Source organism: Symphalangus syndactylus, chromosome 4, assembly GCF_028878055.3.
Source record: "Symphalangus syndactylus isolate Jambi chromosome 4, NHGRI_mSymSyn1-v2.1_pri, whole genome shotgun sequence".
Classification (NCBI taxonomy): Eukaryota; Metazoa; Chordata; class Mammalia; order Primates; family Hylobatidae; genus Symphalangus; species Symphalangus syndactylus.
In genome coordinates this window covers 115,757,666-115,780,840 of record NC_072426.2, presented here as the reverse complement: position 1 = coordinate 115,780,840, position 23,175 = coordinate 115,757,666, and the positions used below count along the sequence as shown (strand labels likewise).

Genomic DNA, 23,175 nt, shown 5'->3' with positions numbered 1-23,175 from the left:
TTTTTATGCCAGTAACATGCCATTTTGATTATGATAGCTTTGCTTTATAATAGACTTTGAAGTCAGCTGACATGATTCCTCTAGTTTTATTCTTTTTACTCAAGATAACTGACTCTTCAAGCTCTTTTGTGGTTTCTGAAGAATTTTAGGATTTTTAACATTTATTTCCATGAAAAATGACATTGGAATTTTGATAGGGATTCATTTAATCTGTATATTGCTTTGGGTAGTATAGACATTTTAACAGTATTAATTCTTCCAATCCACGAGCATGGGATACTTTTCTATTTATCTGTGTCATCTACAACTTTTTTCATTAATGTTTTATAGTTTTCAGTATACAGATCTTCCAAATCCTTGGTTAAATTTACTTATAAGTATTTTTTTTAATGTGAATGGGATTGATTTCTTAATTTCTTTTTCAAATAGTTTGTTGTCAGTGTAAAGAACATTACTGATTTTTGTGAGTTGGTTGCGTATCCTTCAACTTTACTGAATTTATCAGTTTTAACTGATTTTTTTTTCTTTTGGTTGCGTCATTGGGGTTTTCTACATAAAAGATCGCGTTATTAGCGAACAAAGACAATTTCCCTTCTTCCTTTCCTATTTGGATACCTGTTATTTCTTTTTCTTGTCTGATCATTCCAGCTAGAACTTTCAGTATAACATTGAATAGAAGTGGTAAGAATGGACATCTTTGTCTTGTTCTTGATTGTAAAAGAAAAGCTTTATAAATGAACATTTAAAAAAAAGGCCCATTGTGACTTATTTTCTGGTTTAGTGTCTCTTATCTTGGAGCATGTTTGATTTTTCTTACCCAGGAAACTGCTGCATGGAAGATGGTATTTATCCAACACTTAACAAATTATTAACTTCACAAAAATATCAAAGATTTTCTTTCAAATTTTTTTTTTCTTTTTCCCAGAATAGGCTAGAGTCTTCTCTGCTACCCTAAACCTTGCTCTTCTCTGTTACCCTCCCCTCTCCTTGGAATATATCCCACATTATAAAAATATTTTAAGAATGCCCAAGGTTTAAATCAGGTTATTAACTAATATCAGGGCCATGGTAAAGTTTTGGAGCAGACTTTCTTGGGTTTGTGCATTCAAAACACTGTCTTAGGGCTGGATCCCTTCATTCCATCCTTGTTTGTTTTGTAGTTCTATATAAGACTCATCTTTGTCACTATCACATGAATACTTGCATCAAGATCAAGAAAGGAGGATTCGGAAGCTAAACTGGGGACACAGAGCAGAAATAGGCAGATAATTATGCCTAGACCTGTAACTGTGTACCAGGAGACCAGTAGCAGAAACACTTCCCATTTCAAAGTAGAGCTCCTTTCTCTGATTCTAAATATATTACCAGCCACTTTTCCACTTTCTTCAAAACTAGCCCACCCTTTGACTCCAGACTATGTCACTACAGTATAAGGTAGTGCCAACTGAATTATACTCTTCATAAATGGAGAACTTGATACCTAGAGATATGCCCCCACCCAAATCCTACATAGTGTTTCTGGCTTAGGAACATGAACTTAAAAAAGACTTAACTGAGCTGTTCCAGAAATAGGAGGTGGCAGTGGCAGTACACACCATGTGTGAGTCATAAGCTGACTAAAATGGTAAACACATCAAACATTTTGGCATCAGCTCTGCCCTGTCTGGATTATTTGTAAACCTTGACCTTTTTGCAAATTTTTAATAAAGTAACTGTAAACTCTCTTGGCAATCTTTAAGAATATGGATGTTTGAGATATATAGTAAGGCCCAACATGCATGATATTTATTGTGTAAATAACTTTATCTCAGTGTTTTTCAAAGTGTGATTAGAATCACCTAGAGCGTTTTTTAGAACTGCAAATGCATGGACCCTTGTACATCTGCTAAATAAAAATCCATAGAAAATCAATTAATATTATCTGTTACTAATGGTGATTTGAGACATGAATGACTGTCATTATGGAAAGAGAAAGTAACTGAAATAGAAGTTATTCTTAAAATAACATTGCTTTCATTGGTTTGCATGAGCTAGGGACAAAGGAATGAAACTTCTATTAGCACCATAGTCATGTGCCATGAAAGTGACACATGTTATCTAATGTAGACGTAAATAAGAGAGTGATACTGATATTGCTCAGCTTGGGCTGCCATGACAAAATACCATAAACGGTATGGCTTGAACAACAGGAATTTATTTTCTCACAGTTCTGGAAGCTAGGAAGTCCCAGATCAAGGTGCCAGCCTGTTCAGTTCCTGGTGAGGGCTCTTTACTTGGCTTGCAGATGGCTGCCTTCTTGCTACCTTCTCAGGTGATCTATCTTCTGTGTGTAAGCAGGAAGGGGAAGTGGGGGGAGGGAGGGAAGGAGGGAGAGAGAGGGAGAGAGAGAGAGAGAAAGAGAGAGGAAAGGAGAAAGGAAGGGAGAGAAGGAGAGATAGTGTTTTGGTATCTCCTCCTTTTCTTGTAAGAATACCAGCCCTGTAGTATTAAGGCCCCATCTTTATGACCTCTTTTAATCTTAGTTACCTCCATAATATAGGCCCTTATCTCCAAATATAGTCATATTGGAGGCTGGGGCCTCAACATATGAACTTTGGAAGACATAGTTCAGTCCATAACAGTACCTTTATATAAAATACTACATTTTAATCTTGAGTCTTAAATTCCAGAGCATGGAATAAAATATAAGTGAATATCCAAACTCTTTCTTCTCACATACGTTTGCTTTCTTTTTCTTGTTTCCATAAATCATATTATGAACACATATTTATTATCAAGGGAAGATTGCTCAGAGGGTCATTTACCATATTAGATTGTTTCAAACTTCAATATATACACACATAGAAATAGAAGATAAAGCATTAAAACCACATAGTAGTAGAAAGAAAAAATTACAAGAGAAATACTAAAATTGTCTTTTTTCGAAACTAACATAGTAGATGAATGTTGCATTATATACCCAAAACATTTTTTCTTTTATTGGAGTCATCTTTGACTCCTTTCTGCCTCTCATAAACTCACAGTTAATATGTCAGCAAATCCTGTTGACTGCACCTTTTAAATGAAACCAGAATTTAACAACTTTTGGCCCTTTCACTGCTACCAATGTTGTCTATCATCTGGATATTTACAGTAATGACTTAAAAGTCTCCCCAATTTTTTCCTTTTCTCTCCCCGATCTGCCACCACATGTCACTACATCAGTCTATTTTCAACAGAGCAACAAAGTGATCCTATTTAAATGAAACTTAGGACATGTCTTTCCTCTCACAGCTTCTCAACTCTCTGAAAGTATAAACTCAAAGCCCTTCAGTGACCAAACACAGTCTTACAGGAGTCTCCCCGTCCCAACCCCGGCTACTTCATTACTTCTTTGACCTCCTCCCCAACTCCTCTTTTTTGCTCACTACAGTCCAGTCACATCGTCTTCCTTGTTGTTCCTGAGCGTTTCAGGTACACTGCCAACTCAAGGCCCCTGCACTTTGTTTTCCCACCTACCTTTGAAGTGTTTTCCCCAGGTAATTTTGTGGTTCACTTATTTCCTTCTGCTCTTTATGCAGAAATGTCACCTCCTCACTGAAGCCTTTCCTGCAACCCTATCTAAGATTGCAGTGTCTACCTCAAAGCTTTCTGTCTCCTTTCTCTGCATTATTTTTGTGATTAGTACTTGTCATTGTTCAATGTCATATATATATATATATATATATATATATTTCACAAATTTATCTCATTTGTGGTCTATTTTCCTCACTAGTATTAAACTTCATGAGACAAAACTATTTGTCTATTTTCGTTCCCTCCTTTATCCCCAGTGCCTGAAACAGTCTAACTCAGAAATAAATGAATAAATGAAGTCAATTTTACTTTAAAGAAATAAAGAAGTAAAGCTAAAAATCATCCTATAGAAGAGAGAATATGTGGCTGCATATAACTCCATAACAATTGGTGGATCAATAAATAAGATGGCATGTAGTGAAGAGTGTAGGACTGTGGAAGAAAAATAAAGAAACTTACAGAATAACTTTCAAAGTAGTCAAAGACAATGCTATTAGAGAAAGGATAAGTAAGAACCAAATAATCAAATCAGGTGAAAAATGAGAAAACCCAATAAGTAACAGCCAAAAGGATTGCTTGAGACAGGAAAAGGCCTCCCATTGAGCACAGCCCTTCTTTGCCTGCAGCAGAGATGATCAGCTTCCTGTCAGGATTGAAGCATTGTTAGGAGCATCCTCCAGTGAGGCATAGGAGAGGCTTAGTTTAGTTCAGCCCCTTCCTTGCCTCTCCTATTAGTTTAAGATCTGTGTTGTATTGGAATGCAGCATAGCACTAGTGACCAAAGGGATTGTGATTTCTACAAAAGGAAAGAAAATGTCTTACTTATTCATGATACCAGCAAAAATAGTATAAGTGGAATACTAATACATCCCCTACTGAAAACCTTCTGCTTTTCTCAGGCCATGTTGCTCCTGTTCTTTGAAGTACTATTTTCATTGTAGTTTATCAGCAGCACTCAGAGGAAAGGTGGAGTCTTTGAGTTGCTAGGGACCAGTCTCAGAAGGTCTTATCCCCTTATTTCCTCCAAATATAAAACTGAAAATATTATAATCAGCCTTAACCTATAGAGAATATTTGTAGGCAAATAATCATCATTCATTTATCAAAAATATCACCTACTAAGTTCTAAGCATTCTACTAGGTTCTGGAGATTCAGCAGTGAACCAGAGAGACACAGATGGTGCCTTCAGGGGAAGTAAACAATTAAAATAACAGGTAATATATTATTGATTGGTGCTATATGCTATACAGAAAAAAAGATAGGGTAAAAGGAATAGGTGGTGTTTGGCATGGTTGTTTATACTAGATGTTGGTTAGGGAAAGATTCACTGATAATGTGATGTTTGAGCTGAAACTTCCAGGAAATAAGGGAGTGAGATGTGGATCTATGTCAGGAATAAGAATTCTAGGTAGCATCAATAGCAACAGCAAAGGCCCCGAGGTGGCAGCATGCTTGTTGTGTTGAAAGAGCAGCAAGTAGGCCAGTGTGACTGGAGCAAGGGGTCGAGGAGGAGCGGTTGGAGTTGAGGGCCGAGATTCATGGGGCAGGGAGAAACAGATCGTGTACTCCCCTGTAAGCCATAAGACTCTGAGCTAAATAAGTAGTTATTATTCATTATAGAGTAGAACACTGATATGATGAATATAACGTTGATGAAAAATTATTTTAACAGCCCCGTATAGGCTAAAAGAATTAGAGGAAATATTGAAAATAGGAGAAATTAAAATTTTATGTATTTCTAGTATCATTGAACATCATTCTAGTGATTTAGGAAGTGCATTTCCAAACTTGCTGTGGATTAGAGGAAGTGCACCTCTGACTTCTGGGTGGTCAGAAATGTGATTTAGAGAACATCAAATTTTAAGAGCTATTTTCAGTCATTCGTTCTTTCAGTCAACTAGGACCTCAATAAAGAAATTATGAAGGCACTTTTGTACCCCATCAAAAAATTTACTGAGTAATGTGATGAATGTTATGATTGTGGAATAAGCAGTAGACTGTAAGAAAACAGAAAGTAACATTTAAATCAGTGTTTTGAATTCTTTGTCTTCTTCCTCAAAATGTTTGAGGAACGTATACATTCCATTGTTAAAAGTGATCTCAGTGTACATGATTCTTAAAGAGGGCCAGTGCCTGGGGAAGGAGAGGTGGAAGGAGACAGAACAGTGGGGAAATAGCTCAAGCAAGGCTGATAGAGCCCTCAGAACCCCTTGAGCAGAGCCATGCAGAACTTACAGAAGGATGGCTGGTTCCCTTAGACCTCGTCACCAAAAGAACTTTCTGCAATTTTTGTGTGTATGTTTGCTTTGTTCTGTTTGCATTTACTTGTTTATATTGGGTATATTTGCTCTAAAATTCACTCTCCTCTTCCCTTTCCCCACTCCCACCCCTATATTTTTTTCTAAAGATAAAAGGAAACTCATTTGAAGACACAAATGCTAGAGTCTGCCTATGTGAAAATAGATTTCGTCCAACTCCTGGGGCCAGAAGAATTTTGTTTGCTCTTTCCATTACAGTTTCATAGGAATCTGAGGGAGAGTACCGCATTTAGTGAGGAATTGTCTGGGACATTCTCTCCCATCATGGTTCATTCACTAGGAACATGTCTTTGTGCTCTTCTGTATCTCTTCTCTCTTTCTATTGAGAAACTGACAGTACTGTAAAGGTCAGGAGCTTAATCAATTCATTATGGATTCCAGAGATCAGCTTATTTATAAATGATCCTCATACTTTTTGAGCAAGTGCTTGCTCCATTTTTGCTGGAGACAAAATAAGCTTTTGCCCTATGTAACTAGTGGCTTCAACATATTTTGTCTTTTATTTAAAGTTGCAGTTACTTAAACTCTAGAAAATAATTTGCTTTCTATTGATCTGAAATTAGCTCAGGTGAAAGAAATACAAAATGATTCAGCTTGTCAAATATGATTTACTGTGCTAGGAACATATCACTAGCATGTTGAGGATAATGATTTTTCTCTTTTTAATTTTTTCCCTGAGTACCCTCTACAATTATATAAGCATATTATATATACATTTAAGTAAATCACAAGTTAACACTCTTCATAGTAAAGATAAAGCTAGAAAAAGTTTTTAAAAAGTATTTTATTCAAAACTTTTTGAAACCATGTGCATAGCCTTATGTTTTGCAAATAAAATAATATCATTTCTTATTTTGATTGTTTTCAAATTTTTTCTTTTTACATTTTTTCCTAGTGTGCCCTGTTATGTGAATGTACAGCCCCAGAAAGTGTGAGTGGAAAAGATAACTTACCTTTTTTGAATTCAGGTATGTAACTCAGTTTTAAATACTTAGTTTCATGTGAAAATGAATTTTAATTTTATGTAAAATCAACACTGAACCAGCATTCTCACAGTTTATGAAGCTTAGTAAATACACTAGGAAATCATAAGGGGCCAGCAGAATGGGGGGAGATTGTACAATTCCACAGGAAAGATAAATGTACTACCTATATTGCAAAACAAATATGGTCAGCTAGGCGCAGTGGCTCACGCCCATAATCCCAGCACTTTGGGAGGCCGAGGTGGGCGGATCACGAGGTCAAGAGATTGAGACCATCCTGGCTGACATGGTGAAACCCCGTCTCTACTAAAAATACCAAAAATTAGCTGGGCGTGGTGGCCCATGCCTGTAGTCCCAGCAATTCTGAAGGCTGAGGCAAGAGAATCACTTGAACCTGAGAGGTGGAGGTTGCAGTGAGCCAAGATCACGCCACTGCACTCCAGCCTGGAGACAGAGTGATACTCCATCTCAAAAAACAAATAAACAAAAAACAAATATCATGTGCTGCATAATGACATTTGGTCAATGCCAACTACATATATGACAGTGGTCTTACAGGATTATAACACAGCTAAAATATTTCTATCGCCTAGTAACATCTTGATGATCCTGACCCTGTGTGGGCCTAGGCTAAGGTGTGTGTTTTTGTCTCAGTTTTTAACAAAAAGATTTAAAAAGTAAAAAAAAAAAATTTTTAAGTAAAAATAAGAACAAGTTATAGACTAAGGAAACAAGAAAAAATACTTTTGTATAGATGTACAATGTATTTGTGTTTTCAGCTAAATGTTATAAAAGTGTCAAAAAGTTAAGAAAATTTAAAAGTGTGTAAAGTAAAAAAGTTACAGTAATCCTAGGTTAATTTATTATTGAAGAAAGAAAAGATTTTTAAAATGTTGTAGCCTACGTGTACACTGTTTATCAAGTCTACGGTAGTGTATGGTAATGTTCTAGGCCTTCACATTCACCCACCACTCACTCACTGACTCATCCAGAGCAACTTCCAGCCCTGGAGGCTTCATTCATGGTAAGTGCCCTTTACAGATGTACCATTTTTAATCTTTTACACCACATTTTTACTGTACCTTTTCTATGTTTAGATATGTTTAGGTACATAAATACTTACCATTGTGCTACAGTTACCTACAGTTTTATGCACAGTAACATACTATACAGATTGTAGCCTAGTAGCAATAGGCAATACCATGGAGCGTAGGTGTGTAATAGGCTCTACCATCTAGGTATCTGTAAGTGTACTCTACAATGTTTGCACCATAATGAAATTGCCTAATGACTACTTTATCAGAACATATCCCCTTGTCAAACTACACATGACTGTAAATTTCCTTTAGCTATTGAATCATGTATTATCCAAAACAAGAAACACTAGAAGACAGCGTGAAGCTCTTGTTTAGTTTGACTTCCTAATTATATAGCTCATAAAGTTGTTAAAACAATAGATATGAGGGGAGCCAAGATGGCTGAATAGGAACAGGTCCAGTCTACAGCTCCCAGCGTGAGCGACGCAGAACACGGGTGATTTCTGCATTTCCATCTGAGGTACTGGGTTCATCTCACTAGGGAGTGCCAGACAGTGGGCACAGGACAGCGGCTGCAGCTCACCATGTGTGAGCCGAAGCAGGGCGAGGCATTGCCTCACTCGGGAAGTGCAAGGGGTCAGGGAGTTCCCTTTCCTAGTCAAAGGGGTGACAGATGGCACCCGGAAAATCAAGTCACTACCACCCTAATACTGCACTTTTCCGATGGGCTTAAAAAACGGCACACCAGGAGATTATATCCCGCACCTGGCTCAGAGTGTCCTAGCCCACGGAGTCTCGCTGATTGCTAGCACAGCAGTCTGAGATCAAACTGCAAGGCGGGAGTGAGGCTGGGGGAGGAGTGCCCACCATTGCCCAGGCTTGCTTAGGTAAACAAAGCAGCCAGGAAGCTCAAACTGGGTGGAGCCCACCACAGCTCAAAGAGGCCTGCCTGCCTCTGTAGGCTCCACCTCTGGGGGCAGGGCACAGACAAACAAAAATTCAGCAGGAACCTATGCAGACTTAAATGTCCCTGTCTGACAGCTTTGAAGAGAGTAGTGGTTCTCCCAGCACGCAGCTGGAGATCTGAGAACTGGCAGACTGCCTCCTCAAGTGGGTCCCGGACCCCTGACCCCCAAGCTGCCTAACTGGGAGGCACCCCAAAGTAGGCGCAGACTGACACCTCACACGGCTAGGTACTCCTCTGAGACAAAACTTCCAGAGGAACGATCAGGCAGCGGCATTCGCGGTTCACGAAAATCCACTGTTCTGCAGCCTCCGCTGCTGATACCCAGGCAAACAGGGTCTGGAGTGGACCTATAGCAAACTCCAACAGACCTGCAGCTGAGGGTCCTGTCTGTTAGAAGGAAAACTAACAAACAGAAAGGGCATCCACACCAAAAACCCATCTGTACATCACCATCATCAAAGACCAAAAGTAGATAAAACCACAAAGATGGGGAAAAAACAGAGCAGAAAAACTGGAAATTCTAAAAAGCAGAGTGCCTCTCCTCCTCCAAAGGAGCACAGTTCCTCACCAGCAATGGAACAAAGCTGGACGGAGAATGACTTTGACGACTTGAGAGAAGGCTTCAGATGATCAAACTACTCCGAGCTACAGGAGGAAATTCAAACCAAAGGCAAAGAAGTTAAAAACTTTGAAAAAAATTTAGACGAATGTATAACTAGAATAACCAATACAGAGAAGTGCTTAAAGGAGCTGATGGAGCTGAAAGCCAAGGCTCGAGAACTACGAGAAGAATGCAGAAGCCTCAGGAGCCAATGCGATGAACTGGAAGAAAGGGTGTCAGTGATGGAAGATGAAATCAATGAAATGAAGCAAGAAGGGAAGTTTAGAGAAAAAAGAATAAAAAGAAACGAACAAAGCCTCCAAGAAATATGGGACTATGTGAAAAGACCAGATCTACGTCTGATTGGTGTACCTGAAAGTGACGGGGAGAATGGAACCAAGTTGGAAAACACTCTGCAGGATATTATCCAGGAGAACTTCCCCAATCTAGCAAGGCAGGCCAACATTCAGATTCAGGAAATACAGAGAACGCCATAAAGATACTCCTGGAGAAGAGCAACTCCAAGACACGTAATTGTCAGATTCACCAAAGTTGAAATGAAGGAAAAAATGTTAAGGGCAGCCAGAGGGAAAGGTCATGTTACCCACAAAGGGAAGTCCATCAGACTAACAGCAGATATCTCAGCAGAAACTCTACAAGCCAGAAGAGAGTGGGGGCCAATATTCAACATTCTTAAAGAAAAGAATTTTCAACCCAGAATTTCATATCCAGCCAAACTAAGCTTCATAAGTGAAGGAGAAATAAAATGCTTTACAGACAAGCAAATGCTGAGAGATTTTGTCACCACCAGGCCTGCCCTAAAAGAGCTCCTGAAGGAAGCACTAAAGATGGAAAGGAACAACCGGTACCAGCCACTGCAAAATCATGCCAACTTGTAAAGATCATGGAGGCTAGGAAGAGACTGCATCAACTGATGAGCAAAATAACCAGCTAACATCATAATGACAGGATCAAATTCTCACGTAACAATATTAATTTTAAATGTAAATGGACTAAATGCTCCAATTAAAAGACACAGACAGGCAAATTGGATAAAGAGTCAAGACCCATCAGTGTGCTGTATTCAGGAAACCCATCTCACATGCAGAGACACACATAGGCTGAAAATAAAAGGATGGAGGAAGATCTACCAAGCAAATGGAAAACAAAAAAAGGCAGGGGTTGCAATTCTAGTCTCTGATAAAACAGACTTTAAACCAACAAAGATCAAAAGAGACAAAGAAGGCCATTACATAATGGTAAAAGGATCAATTCAACAAGAAGAGGTAACTATTCTAAATATATATGCACCCAATACAGGAGCACCCAGATTCATAAAGCAAGTCCTGAGTGACCTACAAAGAGACTTAGACTCCCACACAATAATAATGGGAGACTTTAACACCCCACTGTCAACATTAGGCAGATCAATGAGACAGAAAGTTAACAAGGATACCCAGGAATTGAACTCAGCTCTGCACCAAGCAGACCTAATAGACATCTACAGAACTCTCCACCCCAAATCAACAGAATATACATTTTTTTCAGCACCACACCACACCTATTCCAAAATTGACCACATAGTTGGAAGTAAAGCTCTCCTCAGCAAATGTAAAAGAACAAAAATTATAACAAACTGTCTCTCAGACCACAGTGCAATCAAACTAGAACTCAGGATTAAGAAACTCACTCAAAACCGCTCCACCACATGGAAACTGAACAACCTGCTCCTGAATGACTACTGGGTACATAACGAAATGAAGGCAGAAATAAAGATATTCTTTGAAACCAACGAGAAGAAAGACACAACATACCAGAATCTCTGGGACACATTCAAAGCAGTGTGTAGAGGGAAATTTATAGCACTAAATGCCCACAAGAGAAAGTAGGAAAGATCCAAAATTGACACCCTAACATCACAATTAAAAGAGCTAGAAAAGCAAGAGCAAACACATTCAAAAGCTAGCAGAAGGCAAGAAATAACTAAAATCAGAGCAGAACTGAAGGAAATAGAGACACAAAAAAACCTTCAAAAAATTAATGAATCCAGGAGCTGGTTTTTTGAAAAGATCAACAAAATTGATAGACCGCTAGCAAGACTAATAAAGAAGAAAAGAGAGAAGAATCAAATAGATGCAATAAAAAATGATACAGGGGATATCACCACCGATCCCACAGAAATACAAACTACCATCAGAGAATACTACAAACACCTCTACACAAATAAACTAGAAAATCTAGAAGAAATGGATAAATTCCTGGACACATACACCCTCCCAAGACTAAACCAGGAAGAAGTTGAATCTCTGAATAGACCAATAACAGGCTCTGAAATTGTGGCAATAATCAATAGCTTACCAACCAAAAAGAGTCCAGGACCAGATGGAATCACAGCCGAATTCTACCAGAGCTGCAAGGAAGAACTGGTACCATTCCTTTTGAAACTATTCCAATCAATATAAAAAGAGGGAATCCTCCCTAACTCATTTTATGAGGCCAGCATCATCCTGAAACCAAAGCCTGGCAGAGACACAACCAAAATAGAGAATTTTAGACCAATATCTTTGATGAACATTGATGCAAAAATCCTCAATAAAATACTGGCAAACCAAATCCAGCAGCACATCAAAAAGCTTATCCACCATGATGAAGTGGGCTTCATCCCTGAGATGCAAGGCTGGTTCAACATATGCAAATCAATAAATGTAATCCAGCATATAAACAGAACCAAAGACAAAAACCACATGATTATCTCAATAGATGCAGAAAAGGCCTTTGACAAAATTCAACAACCCTTCATGCTAAAAACTCTCAATAAATTTTGTATTGATGGGACATATCTCAAAATAATAAGAGCTCTCTATGACAAACCCACAGCCAATATTGTACTGAATGGGCAAAAACTGGAAGCATTCCCTTTGAAAACTGGCACAAGACAGGGATGCCCTCTCTCACCACTCCTATTCAACAGTGTTGGAAGTTCTGTCCAGGGTAATTAAGCAGGAGAAGGAAATAAAGGGTATTCAATTAGGAAAAGAGGAAGTCAAATTGTCCCTGTTTGCAGATGACATGATTGTATATCCAGAAATCCCCATTGTCTCAGCCCAAAATCTCCTTAAGCTAATAAGCAACTTTAGCAAAGTCTCAGGATACAAAATCAATGTACAAATATCACAAGCATTCTTATACACCAATAACAGACAAACAGAGAACCAAATCATGAGTGAACTCCCATTCACAATTGCTTCAAAGAGAATAAAATACCTAGGAATCCAACTTACAAGGGATGTGAAGGACCTCTTCAAGGAGAACTACAAACCACTGCTCAGTGAAATAAAAGAGGATACAAACAAATGGAAGAATATTCCATGCTCATGGGTTGGAAGAATCAATATCATGAAAATAGCCATACTGCCCAAGGTAATTTATAGATTCAATGCCATCCCCGTCAAGCCACCAATGACTTTCTTCACAGAATTGGAAAAAACTACTTTAAAGTTCATATGGAACCAAAAAAGAGCCCGCATTGCCAAGTCAATCCTAAGCCAAAAGAACAAAGCTGGAGGCATCACGCTACCTGACTTCAAACTATACTACAAGGGTACAGTAACCAAAACAGCATGGTACTGGTACCAAAACAGATATAGATCAATGGAACAGAACAGAGCCCTCGGAAATAACGCCGCATACCTACAACTATCTGATCTTTGACAAACCTGACAAAAACAAGAAATGGGGAAAGGATTCCCTATTTAATAAATGGTGCTGGGAAAACTGGCTAGCCATATGTAGAAAGCTGAAACTGGATCCCTTCCTTACACCTTATACAAAAATTAATTCAAGATGGATTAAAGACCTACATGTTAAACCTAAAACCATAAGAACCCGAGAAGAAAACCTAGGCATTACCATTCAGGACATAGGCATGGGCAAGGACTTCATGTCTAAAACACCAAAAGCAATGGCAACAAAAGCCAAAATTGACAAATGGGATCTAATTAAACTAAAGAGCTTCTGCACAGCAAAAGAAACTACCATCAGAGTGAACAGGCAACCTACAAAATGGGAGAAAATTTTCACAACCTACTCATCTGACAAAGGGCTAATATCCAGAATCTACAATGAACTCAAACAAATTTACAAAAAAAACAAAACCCCATCAAAAAGTGGGTGAAGGACATGAACAGGCACTTCTCAAAAGAAGACATTTATGCAGCCAAAAAACACATGAAAAAATACTCATCATCACTGGCCATCAGAGAAATGCAAATCGAAACCACAATGAAATACCATCTCTAGCCAGTTAGAATGGCCATCATTAAAAAGTCAGGAAACAACAGGTGCTGGAGAGGATGTGGAGAAATAGGAACACTTTTACACTATTGGTTGGACTGTAAAGTAGTTCAACCATTGTGGAAGTCAGTGTGGCGATTCCTCAGGGATCTAGAGCTACAAATACCATTTGACCCAGCCATCTCATTACTGGGTATATACCCAGAGGACTATAAATCATGCTGCTATAAAGACACATACACACGTATGTTTATTGCAGCACTATTCACAATAGCGAAGACTTGGAACCAACCAAAATGTCCAACAACCATAGCCTGGATTAAGAAAATATGGCACATATACACCATAGAATACTGTGCAGCCATAAAAAATGATGAGTTCATGTCCTTTGTAGGGACATGGATGAAACTGGAAAACATCATTCTCAGCAAACTATCGCAAGGACAAAATACCAAACACCGCATGTTCTCACTCATAGATGGGAATTGAACAATGAAAACACATGGACACAGGAAGGGGAACATCACACTCCGGGGACTGTTGTGGGGTGGGGACAGGGAGGAGGGATAGCATTAGGAGATACACCTAATGCTAAATGACGAGTTAATGGGTGCAGCACACCAACATGACACATGTATACATATGTAACCTGCACATTGTGCATGTGTATCCTAAAACTTAAAGTATGATAATAATAAAATAAAATTAAAAAAGGAAAAAATAATAACAATAGATATATGGATTCAGTAGGAAAACTTAATAATCACATGTGTACATTCTTGGGTATATATGTGTATACTGCATTATTCACATAATATGTTTGCATTTCAACAAGGTATTAAACTGTATATTAAATGTATTTATGAATAAAATTGAGACATATAGTACAGTTAAAATATATGATAATATGAGTATGTAAAATTATGGAATCAATTTTTAAATGATAATGTAAATTAAATGACCGTTAGTAAATAATGACTGCTATAGTGACAGGCAATATGCTAATACCTTATATACCTTGTCTTAGATAATCCTCTGACATGTGCTATGAGGAAGGTACTATCATTATCCATATTTCACGAATGAGGAAGTCTTCAAGATCACCTATGCATTAAACAATGGGTACAGAATTTAAACCCAGTTTGATTCCAAGGCCTTTGCTCACAAGCAATAGGCTGTGGTATTACTAAGAAGGCATTAATCAACAAATTGGTGTCACAGTAAAATACTTTACTCTTTTTTCTAGCCCTTCCATGTTGTACATTTAAGCAGTGACATAGGTAGCATGATAATCAGGTTAATGAATAATGCAGAACTTCAGTGGCTTACAAATACATAACCCCTAAATTATTAGCAGTTTTCTCTTGCAAGAGGCAGCCAACAATAGGGAATGGGGAAGGAGAGGCATCCCTTTGGCTCTGTTTATATACACAGATAAATAAAATACAATGTAATTGAGAAATATGTTTAAAAACATCAAGTCCACTTACACAGAATGAAGAATTAACCCAAGGAAGAACAGGTGTTTCTCAACCTACAGCCAAATGAGATGGGATTTTTCTTAGTTTTTATGAAAGATATAGTATTGTGGGGTATGTACTAAATAGTGTTTTGAAGTGTCTACCCAGACAGCTATTAATAAATCAACCATACATCCTAAAAGCAGCTGAGTTATTAGTGCTCTTAAAATATTTAAAGTATTATCAAAGGGTCCTCCTCACGTTTGTTTTTCACCTGAAAGTTGACTAAACCTTTAGTTATTTACTTTAATATGTTCATAAACCATAATTTATGTCATTCATTAAATGTTAATTTTTAAAAATAAATTTGAGTGGGATATTAAGTTCATGTTAAATATAGCTTGATTCAGGTTATCACCAACATCATCTGTACTGTAATTATAAGACAAATTTTAATCATTGACTTATGTGAACTCTGTAACTTTTTTGTTTTATTTTGTTTTGAGAAGGAGTCTCACTCTTTCACCCAGGCTGGAGTGCAGTGGCGCGATCTCGGCTCACTGCAGGCTCCACCCCGCGGGGTTCACGCCATTCTCCTGCCTCAGCCTCCGGAGTAGCTGGGACTACAGGCACCCGCCACCTCGCCCGGCTAGTTTTTTGTATTTTTAATAGAGACAGGGTTTCACCGTGTTAGCCAGGATGGTCTTTATCTCCTGACCTTGTGATCCGCCCGCCTCGGCCTCCCAAAGTGCTGGGATTACAGGCGTGAGCCACTGTGCCCGGCCGAACCCTGTAACTTTTTTATACACACAAAAAGAAGTGGCATTTTGTGATGCTTATTGGTTAAGTATAAATTTCAAGGAGAAAGAGAAACATTACTTTAAAATCAAGCAAACATATTACTTATGGAAGAAGAGACAGAGAGATCATATTGAAAAATAGATCTTTACCTCTCCATAGCTGTGCCATAAACTCTGTAAGGCATAAGTCTTGGAAGCCATACTAATTCTTCCAGACTACCAGGGTATTTGTTTGTTACATATAAATTGTAATATGACAAAAACTACTGACATAAAATTGATGGGAGCAGCTGCATTCTGCAATTTAAATATACTTTATGGAGTGAAAGATGATTAATTATTGCTTTTCTCGTTTTATGGAGATGACAGTTTGGTGGTGACAGTCCACTTAGTTCTGAATACATTTCTAAACGTCTTTAGTCCAGTCAACCTGGAGGACCACTCAGAACCTAGGATATTTGCCACAGATATTTTCTTGGAGTCATCTTATATTAGGGGAAGATGAGACTTAATGAAAGTCAAATGTTATAAAGACTGGATTTTTAAAAACGTTATAAAAATACAACTAAGTGCTATTCATAAAATGTTTCTGTTCAAAATATAAAGGTGCATTGTGCAGATATAGAATATGTATATGAATTTGGCCTGGGCACTTTAATCTTTTGTTCTATTTATTTATCTATCTAAACTCAGCAACTTTGAAATTAATCCATTCTATACCCATGTGGTACTTCTTTAATCTGTAGGCAAAGTAAGCTATTGAGATTCTTCTCAAGTCTTTGTATTAATGTCTTAAATGGAGCTTTTCAGTCTCCAGTGAGTTTTGAAGTACTTACTGAGTGGGAGAGAATGTCATATCTCATTTATCAGTTCTTCACTGTTCTATTTACAACTCTAGAGATTTTGGTATAAATCAGGAAGTTCACTTATCTGTTGTAAAACTAAGAAGAAAAACACTTTCCCCTAACCCCTCATCCTTTTCATGCCCTTGCAAGTTGAATGTGTATGTTGGGAATCTGGGGAATTTAGGGTGGAAGGAGAGAGAGAATAAGAAAGAGGTGGGACAGAATTTACAATTCCATAAGAAAGATATGTAAATACCTTAATTACATGGGAATACAAACAAGGCACACTAGAAGACACGGTATGTAATAGATATGTGAAGCTCTTACTTAGTTTGACTTTCTAACAATATAACTCATAAAATTAAGTTGTTAAAAAGTAGACATCTTTAATTATTTGCTTATTTGTTTAAGTAAAATAGTACTAAGAAAACTTTAAACTATTTTCTATTGGAGGTGAGGTGGAAATGGGGGTAGGGGAAGTGAGTCTTGACTGTATAGAAGGGGAGATGGTAGGTCTTTCACACAGTCATGGAGTTTGGTGCCTAAGTCACACTAACTGAGGCACCTTGTCTGCAGCACAGCAATGATAAATGGGCTCTGGTAGTATTAATACAAGAACACTGGATGTGCTGACAGAAAAAATGATTTTAAAGCCTAGGTTTTTCAACCAGCAGTTTCATCCTGAAAGACAGTTCAGCTTCTTTGCCTTTCATTTATTTTAAAATGACCAAATTAATCTAAACAGGTTTGACTTCCTTTTTGGCTCTCAAATGTTTGGAGTTGATGTAGCATAGGTTAGCGTTTGCATTGTTCTCCTTCTTTTTAGAAACACTTCATGAAAGTATTCATTTTCATCAGTTTTATATGGAGGAATATTTGGCATTTATAGTTTTCTTTCTCAGGGGTTATTATTTACAGTTAAAAGTCTGACCAGTGATAGAACATTAAAAAAATGTTTTAAAGACAATTCTGTGTAAATTTCTTAATTCTCTCTTTTTTTGGTAAAATTATTATATAATTCTACAGAGTACTTCAGCCCGTAGACCCTCAAATTACCATGCCAAATCTAAGAAGCTAGTAGACCCTGTCACAAAGTTTCCCATTATGGTCCCGTTTAGAGTGAGTTTCCCCCACTCAGCAAGCATTAGATCTGATACAGTATTTTTGTATACCTAACAACCATGATTTCCATGACTGTGTGAGTTGGAATCCAAACAAAGATGAGGAGACTGTGCTGCAGTTAGTCATAAATATGTGCAGTTCGCCCTCCTATGTGGAGAACTTACTGATATTTGTACTTCTTGCTTCACAGCTTTGATTCTTTTTCACCAAATAGGGTTAAACCACTTACTATTGTTGTTTTGAAGAAGATACTAGATTGTAAGCTACTTAGGAGGAAGGAACATTGCTTCTTTATTTGCAGTCTGTATCATTTTATATTAACAACCTCTGGGCACTTAAATGTTATAAATTGAATTCTTCATTATTTAGCATGTACCCTCTCCCATTGAGAGGAGATTTCTAGAAATCTCCAATCAGTTAGAATTTGGTGAATAATTTATTGGTAAAAAAAAAATTCATTGTAAGGAATAAAAATTTCCAGGCCTGCTGAATGTGCCACTGAGATTTGAAGAGAACCAAGCAAAAGAGTTGATTTCCCCACATGGCCCTTTAAATAATGGTGACTCTTAAGCCTAAACACATACACACACACACACACACACACACACACACACAGAGTGAGAGAGAAATCCCAGCACTTCGGGAGGCAGAGGTGGACAGATCACCTGAGGTCAGAAGTTCAAGACCAGTCTGGCCAACATGGTGAAACCCCATCTCTACTAAAAATACAAAAAATTAGCTTGGTGTGGTAAAGGGCACCTGTAATCCCAGCTACTTGGGAGGCTGAGGCAGGAGAATCGCTTCAACCCGGGAGGTGGAGGTTGCAGTGAGCCAAGATCACGCCATTGGACTGCAGCCTAGGCAACAAGAGTAAAACTCCATCTCAAAAAAAAAAAAAAAAAAAAAGAGAAACACAGAGACAGAGAGATAGAGACAGAGAGAGGGAAAGGAGGGGGAGGAAAGGGTGCTTTTCTTTCTTAAATCTCATGGGGAAAAGGCTTCAAAAATTGATAGTCTTGGAGTCCGGATATAGATGCAATCCATTCACTAATACCCTCTTAAAGGGAAAAATGCACAGAGCTAAACTGATCTTGGGATGGGGGTGGTCAGCAGCCAGTGAAGCATCATTCTGGTGATGTACAATATAAACATATCCTGGGAGTGGAAGGTGCCTAGAGTAGATGGGAGCACAGGAGGCTGGAGGGCAGGTGCAGGAGGGGTGATGCCTTCCTTCCCTCCTGAGCACACACAGGCTCTTCCATACAAGAATACAATAATGCTTGCTAAATGGTAAACAACAGGTGTATCTTATCTGAATTTATACTTCAGATAACAGAAAACTCAATTATTTTTCTTTCTTTGAGAAAGATTTTCAAATGTAATTATTTAGGTTTGGAATAAAATAATTTATTATTTTCCTTAAGTCTCATTAAAAATTTTGTATTCCGTCTAACTGAAGAAGAGAGAGACACAAAAAAACCCTACTAAAAGTCAATGAATCCAGGAGCTGTTTTTTTGAGAAGATTAACAAAGTAGATGGAAGACTAGCCAGACTAATAAAGAACAAAAGAGAGAAGAATCAGACACAATAAAAATGATAAAGGGGAGATCACCACTGATCCCACAGAAATACAAACTACCATCAGAGAATACTGCAAATACCACTATGCAAATAAACTAGAAGATCTAGAAGAAATGGACAAATTCCTGGGCACATACACCCTCCCAAGACTAAACCAGAAGGGTTGAATCCCTGAATGGATCAATAACAAGTTTTGAAATTGATGCAGTAATTAATAGCCTACCAACCAGAAAAAGACCAGGATCAGACTGATTCACAGCCAAATTCTACCAGAGGTACAAAGAGGAGCTGATACCATTCCTTCTGAAACTATTCCAAACAACAGAAAAAGAGGGACTCCTCCCTAACTCATTTTATGAGGCCAGCATCATCCTGATACAAAAACCTGGCAGAGACACAACAAAAAAAGAAAATTTCAGGCCAATATCCCTGATGAACATCGATGCGAAAATCCTCAATAAAATGCTGGCAAACTGAATCCAGCAGCACATCAAAAAGCTTATCCACCACGGTCAAGTAGGCTTCATCCCTGGGATGCAAGGCTGGTTCAACATACACAAATCAATAAACATAATCCATCACATAAACAGAACCAATGACAAAAACCACATGATTATCCCAATAGACGCAGAAAAGGCCTTTGACAAAATTCACCCCTTCATGCTAAAAACTCTCAATAAAGTAAGTATTGATGGAATGTATTTCAAAATAATAAGAGCTATTTATGACAAACCCACACCAATATCATACTGAATGGGCAAAAGCTGGAAGCATTCCCTTTGAAAACCGGCACAAGTCAAGGATGCCCTCTCTCACCACTCCTTTTTAACATAGTATTGGAATTTCTGGCCAGGGCAATCAGGCAAGAGAAGGAAATAAAGGGTATTCAAATAGGAAGAGAGGAAGTCGAATTGTCTCTGTTTGCAGATGACATGATTCTGTATTTAGAAAACCCCATCGACTTAGCCCCAAATCTCCTTAAGCTGATAAGCAACTTCAGCAAAGTCTCAGAATACAAAATCAGTGTGCAAAAACCACAAGCATTCCTATACACCAATAATAGACAAACAGAGAGCCAATCATGAGTGAACTCCTATTCACAATTGCTACAAAGAGAATAAAATACCTAGGAATACAATTTACAAGGGATATGAAGGACCTCTGCAAGGAGAACTACAAACCACTGCTCAAGGAAGTGAGAAAGGACACAAACAAATGGAAAAACATTCTATGTTCATGGATAGGAAGAATTAATATCATGAAAGTGGCTATACTGCCCAAAGTAATTTGTAGATTCAATGCTATCCCCATCAAGTTACCATTGACTTTCTTCACAGAAATAGAAAAAACTACTGTAAATTTCATATGAAACAAAAAGAAAAAATAGCCCATATAGCAAAGGCAATCTTAAGCAAAAAGAACAAAGCTGGAGGCATCATGCTACCTGACTTCAAACTATACTCCAAGGCTACAGTAATCAAAACAGCATGGTACTGGTACCAAAACAGAGATAGATATATATATATATATTTATATATATATGAACAGGACAGAGGCCTCAGAAATAATGCCACACATCTAGAACCATCTGATCTTTGACAAATCTGACACAAACAAGCAAAGAGGAGCAGGTACCATTCCTTCTGGAAATATTGCGAACAATAGAAAAAGAGGGACTCCTCCATAACTCATTTTATGAGGCCAGCATCATCCTGATACAAAAACCTGGCAGAGACACAACAAGAAAAGAAAATTTCAGGCCAATATCCCTGATGAACATCGATGTGAAAATCCTCAATAAAATTCTGGCAGTGGGGAAAGGATTCCCTATTTAATAAATGGTGTTGGGAAAACTCTCTAGCCATATGTAGAAAACTGAAACTGGACCTCTTCCTTACAACTTATTCAAAAAGTTAAGATGGATTAAAGACTTAAACATAAGACCTAAAACCATGAAAACCTTGGAAGAAAATTTAGGCAATACCATTCAGGACATAGGTATGGGCAAAGACTTCATGACTAAAATACCAAAAGCAATGGGAACCAAAGCCAAAATTGACAAATGGGATCTAATTAAATTAAAGAGCTTCTGCACACTAAAGAAACTATTATCAGAGTGAATAGGCAACCTAAATAATGGGAGAAAATTTTTGCAATCTATTCATTTGACAAAGGGCTAGTATCCAGAATCTACAAGGAACTTAAACAAATTTACAAGAAAAAAACCCATCCAAAAGTGGGCAAAGAATATGAACAGACACTTCTGAAAAGAAGACATTTATGTAGCCCACAGACATATGAAAAAAAACTCATCATCACTGGTCATTAGAGAAATGTAAATCAAAATCACAATGAGATACCATCTCACGCCAGTTAGAATGGCGATCATTAAAAAGTTAGGAAACAGATGCTGGAGAGGATGTGGAGAAACAGGAATGCTTTTACACTGTTGGTGGGAGTGTAAATTAGTTCAACCATTATGGAAGACAGTGTGGAGATTCCTCAAGGATCTAGAACCAGAAATACCATTTGACCCAGCAATCCCATTACTGAGTATATACCCAAAGGATTATAAATCATTCTACTATAAAGACACATGTACACGTATGTTTATTGCAGCACTGTTCACAATAGCAAAGACTTGGAATCAACCCAAATGCCCATCAATGATAGACTGGATAAAGAAAATGTGGGCCGGGCTTGGTGGCTCACACCTGTAATCCCAGCACTTTGGGAGGCTGAGGCAGGTGGATCACGAGGTCAGGAGATTGAGACCATCCTGGCTAACACAGTGAAACCCTGCCTCTACTAAAAATACAAAAAAAAATAATTAGCTTGGCGTGATGGCAGTCACTTGTAGTCCCAGCTACTCGGGAGGCTGAGGCAGGAGAATGATGTAAACCTGGGAGGCGGAGCTTGCAGTGAGCCGAGATCGCACCACTGCACTCCAGACTGGGGGAGAGAGCAAGACGCTGTATCAAAAAAAAAAAAAAAAAAAAAGAAAAAAAAGGCACATAGACACTATGGAATACTATGCAGCCATAAAAACGGATGAGTTCACGTCCTTTGCAGGGACATGGATGAAGCTGGATACCATCATTCTCAGCAAACTAACACAGGGATGGAAAACCAAACACCACATGTTCTCACTCATAAGTGGGAGTTGAACAGTGAGAACACATGGACACAGGGAGGGGAACATCACACATTGGGACCTGTCAGGGGGTGGGGGGCTAGGGGAGGGATAGCATTAGGAGAAATACCTAATGTAGATGACTTGTCGATGGGTGCAGCAAACCACCATGGAACGTGTATACCTATGTATCAAACCTGCGTGTTCTGCACATGTATCCCAGAACTTAAAGTATAATCATAATAATAAAGTTTGTTCTACCTCATGTAGCACCATAGATTTTAATTGACTTTCACAATACTACACAATTGAGCTAAATATTGAGATAACTTTCTCCTCATTACCACCCCCATCCAAAACAATGAATGATTCAGAATATTTTAAGATTCTCAAAACTAGTCCCTGCTATACTAATTTTGAGTCCTGATGAATTCCAGCCAAAAGTAAATGCCAAGTTTTTCCATTTTTCTTTTCATTC

At 38.1% G+C, this 23,175-nt stretch overlaps 1 protein-coding gene across 13 annotated transcripts in view; it reads left to right on the top strand.

Annotated features, from left to right (window-relative positions):
• Positions 1-23,175, top strand: part of INPP4B (inositol polyphosphate-4-phosphatase type II B) — an 849,925-nt gene that overhangs the window by 593,692 nt on the left and 233,058 nt on the right. For all 13 annotated transcript variants that reach the window (XM_063637640.1, XM_055276001.2, XM_063637634.1 and 10 more), the window contains one exon: positions 6,770-6,842. In XM_063637640.1, coding sequence (XP_063493710.1) covers positions 6,770-6,842 — 73 coding nt within the window. The remainder of the gene's footprint in view (positions 1-6,769; positions 6,843-23,175) is intronic.